Raw genomic sequence first — 11,047 nt, 5'->3', positions numbered from 1 at the left:
GTATATATTGATCGATGACACAGAAAAGTCGTTCCTCCTGTTTGCAGTCCAGGCAAGGTTCACCCGGCAGAATATCTCGGTCCCAATCTGGTGCTTCCCACACGTGGATCTGCCTGGTAAATGTTTAACTCGGTCCATACAATGACTACGCCTGCCATAGTTCACGAGGGCGAAGCTCAGTCCACGCACCTCGCCCAGGAGTCTCGTACGGGTGGATCACCACGGTCCTCGTCTCGTACGGGTGGATCACCACGGTCCTCGTCTCGTACGGGTGGATCACCACGGTCCTCGTCTCGTACGGGTGGATCACCACGGTCCTCGTCTCGTACGGGTGGATCACCACGGTCCTCGTCTCGTACGGGTGGATCACCACGTCTAGCCTGGACTATGGGGACCTCAGTAGGGATCACCCTCTGACCTAGTTCATCCGAAGGAACCACACAGACCTATGAGATGGCGGCAGATCCCTGCGCCGACTTCATCGATCACTCGCATGTTACGGATTTTGAGGTACAACTGACTGTGAAAATCTCGCTGACCGTCCTGTATGGAGTGATTCTGCTGGCCGGGATCATCGGGAACAGTGTCACCATCCAGACCACCAAGGTTCTGAGGGACAAGGGCTACCTACAGAAAGGAGTGACCGACCACATGATGAGCCTGGCCTGTTCAGACCTGCTGGTCCTCCTCCTGGGAATGCCGGTGGAGCTGTATTCTGTCATCTGGTTTCCATTTTCTTCCACCTACGGGAACATCACGTGTAAGATTTACTGCTTCCTGTTCGAGGCGTGTAGCTACGCCACCATCTTCCACGTGGCCACACTTAGCTTTGAGAGATACATGGCCATCTGCCACCCCTTCCGCTTCAAGCTGATTGCCGGCACCCGCGCTGTCAAGCTGATGATCTGCTTTGCTTGGCTGACCTCGGTCAGTGTGGCCTTACCGTTGGTCTTCACGATGGGTGCGGAATATCCTCTGAGGTCGATGTCAGGCCGGCGCTCTCCATGTAGCATCTCCAACGCTTCTCATCTGACCACTAATAGGACACTTTGCACCAACCTTCATTCCAAGTGGTCGGCCTACCAGGCCAGCATCTTCAGCGCCTTCGTAGTCTACATCGCGGTTCTGGCCTGCGTGGCTTTCATGTGTCGGAAGATGATGGCGACTCTGATGGCGGCCAAGAAAGGAACCATCACAGTGAAGGGTCCACCTGGGACCACCGAGACCAACGAAATGACTAAAAGTAACAGCTCAGAGGCCAGCTCAGCTCGCAAACAGACCATCATCTTCTTGGGTAAGTCGTGCTCCTGCCTAAGGGTGACCTGTACAGGAAGACATGGGGGAGGGGCGGGGTGGGGGGCGGTAACGCTGCTGCAAGGAGTTCTGCTGATCTTCTGATTTTAACATGGGGAAGGACTAGAACCCCTGCCAGGTTCTCCTGCTCTGTTAGAGATTTCCCCCCACTTCCTGTCCTGCGGGAACCTTTCACAGGAAGTGAAGGAAACAGACAAGAGTCAGAGGTTCCCCCATCCCCCGACTCCACAATAACATTGTCCTCGTGTCCGTGTCTCTGGTGGACAATCTCCTCCACTAACAGGCAGGTCCCTGGGACAGGAAGTGAGGAGAAATCTCCCAACAGAGCAGGAAAACCCGGCAGGGTTCTAGTCCTTCCCTTCTCTATCCAGACCTAAAAAAATGTGTTTGCAGTTTAACAAGCATGTAACCAGTGAAGTCAGTATTGGTTTTGTCACTGAGATGGAACGTGTGAGGTCAACAATGACAGAACAATAGCAGTTCTATCACCAATAGCCGAGCAACTGGCATTTCCAGGAGATGACAGACTCCATGTGGCTCTGGTGGCCGGCTCTCTATATGACGATCCGAGACAAAGGATTTCATTGTGAGAATCCGAGCGAAGTTCCCGCCATTCCGAGGGGCTGAGGACGGGTCACATTCCGAGGGGCTGAGGGCGGGTCACATTCCGAGGGGCTGAGGACGGGTCACATTCCGAGGGGCTGAGGGCGGGTCACATTCCGAGGGGCTGAGGACGGGTCACATTCCGAGGGGCTGAGGGCGGGTCACATTCCGAGGGGCTGAGGGCGGGTCACATTCCGAGGGGCTGAGGGCGGGTCACATTTCCGAGGGGCTGAGGGCGGGTCACATTCCGAGGGGCTGAGGGCGGGTCACATTCCGAGGGGCTGAGGACGCCTCACATTCCGAGGGGCTGAGGACGGGTCACATTCCGAGGGGCTGAGGGCGGGTCACATTCCGAGGGGCTGAGGACGGGTCACATTCCGAGGGGCTGAGGACGCCTCACATTCCGAGGGGCTGAGGACGGGTCACATTCCGAGGGGCTGAGGGCGGGTCACATTCCGAGGGGCTGAGGACGCCTCACATTCCGAGGGGCTGAGGACGCCTCACATTCCGAGGGGCTGAGGACGGGTCACATTCCGAGGGGCTGAGGACGGGTCACATTCCGAGGGGCTGAGGGCGGGTCACATTCCGAGGGGCTGAGGACGGGTCACATTCCGAGGGGCTGAGGACGGGTCACATTCCGAGGGGCTGAGGACGGGTCACATTCCGAGGGGCTGAGGACGGGTCACATTCCGAGGGGCTGAGGACGGGTCACATTCCGAGGGGCTGAGGACGGGTCACATTCCGAGGGGCTGAGGACGGGTCACATTCCGAGGGGCTGAGGACGGGTCACATTCCGAGGGGCTGAGGGCGGGTCACATTCCGATTGACCAACGTCTGTGGGATGTGAGAACCTGTCTGAGCAATCGGTCACCTTCCATCCATCCAGACAGACCTTCCAGTGACATTCCTCAGACTCCGCCTATCTCCCTCCTCATCCAATCCCGTCCTTTGTTCTGTTGGTTCATTTTTGTACTTCTCAAATGTAAAATTGTACAATCAGATTGAAGTGTTGAAGTTGGGGCCTGGAGGTGACCCCCCGACTCTGAGGGTCCATGCCCCATATGACTTGTGACCCTAATAATGAGGAAATATTGGGGGCGGAGCTAGAGAGATCATAGCGAAGTACAACGAGTCACAGCATTCGATTGGTCACTGAGCCCCCTTCTGTGGTGGTATGAGCCCCCCTCTGGTGGTATGAGCCCCCCTCTGGTGGTGGTATGAGCCCCCCTCTGATGGTGATATGAGCCCCCCTTTGATGGTGAAATGAGCCCCCCTCTTGTGGTGGTATGAGGTCCCCCTCTGATGGTGAAATGAGCCCCCCTCTGGTGGTGGTATGAGGTCCCCCTCTGATGGTGAAATGAGCCCCTCTCTGGTGGTGGTATGAGGTCCCCCTCTGATGGTGGTATGAGCCCCCCCTTGTGATATGAGCCCCCCCTCTGGTGGTGGTATGAGCCCCCCTCTGATGGTGATATGAACCCCCTCTGATGGTGGTATGAGCCCCTCTATGATGGTGGTATGAGCCCCCCTCTGGTGGTGGTATGAGGTCCCCCTCTGGTGGTGATATGAGCCCCCCCTTATGATATGAGCCCCCCTCTGGTGGTGAGATGAGCCCCCCTCTGGTGGTGAGATGAGCCCCCCTCTGATGGTGATATGAGCCCCCCTTTGGTGAAATGAGCCCCCCTCTGGTGGTGGTATGAGGTCCCCCTCTGATGGTGAAATGAGCCCCCCTCTGGTGGTGGTATGAGGTCCCCCTCTGATGGTGAAATGAGCCCCTCTCTGGTGGTGGTATGAGCCCCCCTCTGATGGTGAAATGAGCCCCCCTCTGGTGGTGGTATGAGCCCCCCCTTGTGATATGAGCCCCCCCTCTGGTGGTGGTATGAGCCCCCCTCTGATGGTGATATGAACCCCCTCTGATGGTGATTTGAGCCCCTCTATGATGGTGGTATGAGCCCCCCTCTGGTGGTGGTATGAGGTCCCCCTCTGGTGGTGATATGAGCCCCCCCTTGTGATATGAGCCCCCCTCTGGTGGTGAGATGAGCCCCCCTCTGGTGGTGAGATGAGCCCCCCTCTGGTGGTGAGATGAGCCCCCCTGTAGTGGTGGTATGAGCCCCCCTCTTGTGGTGGTATGAGCCCCCCTCTGATGGTGGTATGAGCCCCCCTCTGATGGTGGTATGAGACCCCCTCTGGTGGTGATATGAGCCCCCCTCTGATGGTGATATGAGCCCCCCTCTGATGGTGATATGAGCCCCCCTCTGGTGGTGATATGAGCCCCCCTGTAGTGGTGATATGAGCCCCCCTCTGGTGGTGATATGAAACCCCCTCTTGTGGTGTAATGAGCCCCCCTCTGATGGTGGTATGAGACCCCCTCTGGTGGTGGTATGAGCCCCCCCTCTGGTGGTATCAGCCCCCCTCTGATGGTGGTATGAGACCCCCTCTGGTGGTGGTATGAGCCCCCCCTCTGGTGGTGTAATGAGCCCCCCTCTGATGGTGGTATCAGCCCCCCTCTGATGGTGGTATGAGCCCCCCTCTGGTGGTGGTATCAGCCCCCCTCTGATGGTGGTGTGAGCCCCCCTCTGATGGTGATGTGAGCCCCCCTCTGATGGTGAAATGAGCCCCCCTCTGGTGGTGATATGAGCCCACCTCTAATGGTGAAATGAGCCCCCCCCTGATGGTGAAATGAGCCCCCCTCTGGTGGTAATATGAGCCCCCCTCTAATGGTGAAATGAGCCCCCCTCTGATGGTAATATGAGCCCCCCTCTGGTGGTGGTGTGAGCCCCCCTCTGTGACGGGAGTGACTTTGGGTGGGGGGCCCATGGAACACAGCTCACTTTGGGTGGGGGGCCCAGGAAACACAGCCCCCTTTGAAGAGGTGGGGAGACCCCTGTCTCAGCTCCCCATGTTCCTATTATGTGTAAGCCCCCCTGTGCCTGTTAGGGGTACAGGGTGGAATGTTCTAATATTGGGGGGGGGGGTTGTTCATTGTTCTCTGCCATGTGGCTGCATCCTACTGTTCTATTGTGTGTCTTGCTTGAGAGCAAACTATTATGGGATGTAATGTTTACGGCAGCCCTTCCCCCTGATGGGACGGCCTGCTGATGTGTTTCCTGTCTGGGTGTATAGCCCCGCCCTGTGTATATATCTTGTATCTATGTTACAATAAAGCCGTCTATTTCCTGTATGGTCAGCGGTGGTGTCCGGGGATCTGTGTTCGGACAGGGAAGGGAGTCTAATGGAAATACCCGAGTGCAGTCGGGGTCTGGTTCCGTTACACCCTCTGATGGTGATATGAGACCCTCTCTGATGGTGATATGAGACCCTCTCTGATGGTGATATGAGACCCTCTCTGATGGTGATATGAGACCCTCTCTGATGGTGATATGTCATTGAATCCGAGCAAAGAGGTGAATCCCACCAAAGTCCATGGGAGGTGAATCCCACCAAAGTCCACGGGAGGGGAATCCCACCAAAGTCCACGGGAGGCAAATCCCTATTGTAAGATCCTGCCAGGTTTAGGGTTAATATAAGCCAAGAAAAAGGCGAGAAGATAGACAACACCATCGAGGACCCCAACAATGGCAACCAACATCTCAACCAGAGCTACACACTCCTGTACAAACAAAACTGTGCGACAAATTGTTTATAAACATCGATCAGACGGGAGATAGAGAGATACAAAGTAACATTGTTTATAAACATCGATCAGACGGGGATAGAGAGATACAAAGTAACATTGTTTATAAACATCGATCAGACGGGAGATGGAGAGATACAAAGTAACATTGTTTATAAACATCGATCAGACGGGAGATGGAGAGATACAAAGTAACATTGTTTATAAACATCGATCAGACGGGAGATAGAGATACAAAGTAACATTGTTTATAAACATCGATCAGACGGGGGATGGAGAGATACAAAGTAACATTGTTTATAAACATCGATCAGACGGGAGATGGAGATACAAAGTAACATTGTTTATAAACATCGATTAGACGGGAGATAGAGATACAAAGTAACATTGTTTATAAACATCGATTAGACGGGAGATAGAGATACAAAGTAACATTGTTTATAAACATCGATCAGACGGGAGATAGAGATACAAAGTAACATTGTTTATAAACATCGATCAGACGGGAGATAGAGAGATACAAAGTAACATTGTTTATAAACATCGATCAGACGGGAGATGGAGAGATACAAAGTAACATTGTTTATAAACATCGATTAGACGGGAGATAGAGATACAAAGTAACATTGTTTATAAACATCGATCAGACGGGAGATAGAGATACAAAGTAACATTGTTTATAAACAACGATTAGACGGGAGATAGAGATACAAAGTAACATTGTTTATAAACATCGATCAGACGGGAGATAGAGAGATACAAAGTAACATTGTTTATAAACATCGATCAGACGGGGATAGAGAGATACAAAGTAACATTGTTTATAAACATCGATCAGACGGGAGATGGAGAGATACAAAGTAACATTGTTTATAAACATCGATCAGACGGGAGATAGAGATACAAAGTAACATTGTTTATAAACATCGATCAGACGGGGGATGGAGAGATACAAAGTAACATTGTTTATAAACATCGATCAGACGGGAGATGGAGATACAAAGTAACATTGTTTATAAACATCGATTAGACGGGAGATAGAGATACAAAGTAACATTGTTTATAAACATCGATTAGACGGGAGATAGAGATACAAAGTAACATTGTTTATAAACATCGATCAGACGGGAGATAGAGATACAAAGTAACATTGTTTATAAACATCGATCAGACGGGAGATAGAGAGATACAAAGTAACATTGTTTATAAACATCGATCAGACGGGAGATGGAGAGATACAAAGTAACATTGTTTATAAACATCGATTAGACGGGAGATAGAGATACAAAGTAACATTGTTTATAAACATCGATCAGACGGGAGATAGAGATACAAAGTAACATTGTTTATAAACAACGATTAGACGGGAGATAGAGATACAAAGTAACATTGTTTATAAACATCGATCAGACGGGAGATGGAGAGATACAAAGTAACATTGTTTATAAACATCGATCAGACGGGAGATAGAGATACAACATAACATTGTTTATAAACATCGATCAGACGGGAGATAGAGAGATACAAAGTAACATTGTTTATAAACATCGATCAGACGGGAGAGAGAGATACAAAGTAACATTGTTTATAAACATCGATCAGACGGGAGATAGAGATACAAAGTAACATTGTTTATAAACATCGATCAGACGGGAGATAGAGATACAACGTAACATTGTTTATAAACATCGATCAGACGGGAGATAGAGATACAAAGTAACATTGTTTATAAACATCGATCAGATGGGGGATAGAGAGATACAAAGTAACATTGTTTATAAACATCGATCAGACGGGGGATGGAGAGATACAAAGTAACATTGTTTATAAACATCGATCAGACGGGAGATAGAGAGATACAACGTAACATTGTTTATAAACATCGATCAGACGGGGGATAGAGAGATACAAAGTAACATTGTTTATAAACATCGATCAGACGGGAGATAGAGATACAAAGTAACATTGTTTATAAACATCGATCAGACGGGAGATAGAGATACAAAGTAACATTGTTTATAAACATCGATCAGACGGGAGATAGAGATACAAAGTAACATTGTTTATAAACATCGATCAGACGGGAGATAGAGATACAAAGTAACATTGTTTATAAACATCGATCAGACGGGGGATGGAGAGATACAAAGTAACATTGTTTATAAACATCGATCAGACGGGAGATAGAGAGATACAAAGTAACATTGTTTATAAACATCGATCAGACGGGAGATAGAGAGATACAAAGTAACATTGTTTATAAACATCGATCAGACGGGAGATAGAGAGATACAAAGTAACATTGTTTATAAACATCGATCAGACGGGGGATGGAGAGATACAAAGTAACATTGTTTATAAACATCGATCAGACGGGAGATAGAGAGATACAAAGTAACATTGTTTATAAACATTGTTCAGACGGGAGATAGAGAGATACAAAGTAACATTGTTTATAAACATCGATCAGACGGGAGATGGAGAGATACAAAGTAACATTGTTTATAAACATCGATCAGACGGGAGATAGAGAGATACAAAGTAACATTGTTTATAAACATTGTTCAGACGGGAGATAGAGAGATACAAAGTAACATTGTTTATAAACATCGATCAGACGGGAGATAGAGATACAAAGTAACATTGTTTATAAACATCGATCAGACGGGAGATAGAGATACAAAGTAACATTGTTTATAAACATCGATCAGACGGTGACATTGACGTTGTCTGCTGGTCTCATATGATGACATTGTACAATCATATCACCGTTTTTTCCTTTCTCGGTTGAATTGCCCTCCATCCATCTGACATCGGGAGACGAGATTCCGGTTTCATCGCAGACAGGTGGGACGATTTCCTCATCGATCTTCGGGGTTGGGCCATTCAAAGAATGCCGCCATACACAGCGAACAGACGGAATCATCTGAAGGAAACGGTTCTGTGCCAAAAACGATTATCAAATCCATCAATTTAACAGACGAGATCCCAGCGGAGCCGTTCTCAGTGCGGAGACGGAGCGCTCCATACACTCCATCCAACCACAGAGCCGCCGCCCACCATGACCAATGAGAGGCATTCCACAGACGGTGACAGCCACACACCTCAGACCGACACGAGAACTGACAATAAAACCGATTTCATACAATCCCTCCATCTGATTAGTAAGATGTAGTCTGTGCCCCTCGTATGAATGTAGAACACGGAGACCCGCCTCCCGTCCTACAACTCGATTGTACAATCTCTATACAATCTGCTATCGATCTACCAGAAAGGCAAAGTGGAAGCAGAAACAATCGATTTGATGTGTATACACATCCTACATGAAGGACCACGTAGGATGATGGGGGTCCCTATCTCAAAGGATGATGGGGGTTCATGTCTTGAAGGATGATGGGGGTTCCCGTCTCGCAGGATGATGGGGGTTCCCGTCTCGCAGGATGATGGGGGTTCCCGTCTCGCAGGATGATGGGGGTTCCCGTCTCGCAGGATGATGGGGGTTCCCGTTTTGCAGGATGATGGGGGTTCCCGTCTCGCAGGATGATGGGGGTTCCTGTCTTGCTGGATGATGGGGGTTCCCGTCTTGCAGGATGATGGGGGTTCCCGTCTCGCAGGATGATGGGGGTTCCCGTCTTGCTGGATGATGGGGGTTCATGTCTTGCAGGATGATGGGGGTTCCCGTCTCGCAGGATGATGGGGGTTCCTGTCTTGCTGGATGATGGAGGTTCATGTCTTGAAGGATGATGGGTGTTCCTGTCTTGCAGGATGATGGGTGTTCCCGTCTTGAAGGATGATGGGTGTTCCCGTCTCGCAGGATGATGGGGGTTGCTGTTTTGCAGGATGATGGGGGTTCCCGTCTCGCAGGATGATGGGGGTTCCCGTCTCGAAGGATGATGGGTGTTCCCGTCTCGCAGGATGATGGGGGTTCCTGTTTTGCAGGATGATGGGGGTTCCCGTCTCGCAGGATGATGGGGGTTCCTGTCTTGCTGGATGATGGGGGTTCCCGTCTTGCAGGATGATGGGGGTTCCCGTCTCGCAGGATGATGGGGGTTCCTGTCTTGCTGGATGATGGGGGTTCCTGTCTTGAAGGATGATGGGTGTTCCTGTCTTGAAGGATGATGGAAGGTTTTTATCTACAACACAACAATGATCTGGGATTGTGGGACAGAAGGAACGTTATTTATTCGTCTCTGTAGTTCCTTCGCTCTGCCTCTCCGTCGTCTCTGTAGTTCCTTCGCTCTGCCTCTCCATCGTCTCTGTAGTTCCTTCGCTCTGCCTCTCCATCGTCTCTGTAGTTCCTTCGCTCTGCCTCTCCGTCGTCTCTGTAGTTCCTTCGCTCTGCCTCTCCATCGTCTCTGTAGTTCCTTCGCTCTGCCTCTCCATCGTCTCTGTAATTCCTTCGCTCTGCCTCTCCATCGTCTCTGTAGCTCCTTCGCTCTGCCTCTCCGTCGTCTCTGTAGCTCCTTCACTCTGCCTCTCCATCGTCTCTGTAGCTCCTTCGCTCTGCCTCTCCGTCGTCTCTGTAGTTCCTTCGCTCTGCCTCTCCGTCGTCTCTGTAGCTCCTTCGCTCTGCCTCTCCGTCGTCTCTGTCGTTCCTTCGCTCTGCCTCTCCATCGTCTCTGTAGTTCCTTCGCTCTGCCTCTCCATCGTCTCTGTAGTTCCTTCGCTCTGCCTCTCCGTCGTCTCTGTAGTTCCTTCGCTCTGCCTCTCCGTCGTCTCTGTAGTTCCTTCGCTCTGCCTCTCCGTCGTCTCTGTAGTTCCTTCGCTCTGCCTCTCCGTCGTCTATGTAGTTCCTTCGCTCTGCCTCTCCGTCGTCTCTGTAGTTCCTTCGCTCTGCCTCTCCGTCGTCTCTGTAGTTCCTTCGCTCTGCCTCTCCATCGTCTCTGTAGTTCCTTCGCTCTGCCTCTCCGTCGTCTCTGTAGTTCCTTCGCTCTGCCTCTCCGTCGTCTCTGTAGTTCCTTCGCTCTGCCTCTCCATCGTCTCTGTAGTTCCTTCGCTCTGCATCTCCATCGTCTCTGTAGTTCCTTCGCTCTGCCTCTCCATCGTCTCTGTAGTTCCTTCGCTCTGCCTCTCCATCGTCTCTGTAGTTCCTTCGCTCTGCCTCTCCGTCGTCTCTGTAGTTCCTTCGCTCTGCCTCTCCATCGTCTCTGTAGTTCCTTCGCTCTGCCTCTCCGTCGTCTCTGTAGTTCCTTCGCTCTGCCTCTCCAGCGTCTCTGTAGTTCCTTCGCTCTGCCTCTCCGTCGTCTCTGTAGTTCCTTCGCTCTGCCTCTCCGTCGTCTCTGTAGTTCCTTCGCTCTGCCTCTCCAGCGTCTCTGTAGCTCCTTCGCTCTGCCTCTCCATCGTCTCTGTAGTTCCTTCGCTCTGCCTCTCCATCGTCTCTGTAGTTCCTTCGCTCTGCATCTCCATCGTCTCTGTAGTTCCTTCGCTCTGCCTCTCCATCGTCTCTGTAGTTCCTTCGCTCTGCCTCTCCATCGTCTCTGTAGTTCCTTCGCTCTGCAT

General features: G+C 50.7%; 1 protein-coding gene across 1 annotated transcript; it reads left to right on the top strand.

Moving 5' to 3' along the window:
• Positions 1 to 200: 200 nt before the first annotated feature.
• On the top strand, positions 201 to 8,620 carry LOC149433932 (G protein-coupled receptor 39-like). Its single transcript, XM_089664272.1, has 2 exons — positions 201 to 1,294; positions 8,529 to 8,620. Exons 1-2 carry the CDS (start codon positions 454 to 456, stop codon positions 8,618 to 8,620), a joined length of 933 nt encoding a protein of 310 aa, XP_089520398.1. The 5' UTR covers positions 201 to 453.
• Positions 8,621 to 11,047: the final 2,427 nt, after the last annotated feature.

This window comes from Staurois parvus, unplaced genomic scaffold (genome assembly GCF_062004578.1).
Source record: "Staurois parvus isolate SC_StPar_1 unplaced genomic scaffold, SC_StPar_1.0 ptg001876l, whole genome shotgun sequence".
Lineage (NCBI taxonomy): Eukaryota > Metazoa > Chordata > Amphibia > Anura > Ranidae > Staurois > Staurois parvus.
Note: the sequence above shows the minus strand (reverse complement) of the source record. Positions and strands in the feature narration are given on the sequence as shown.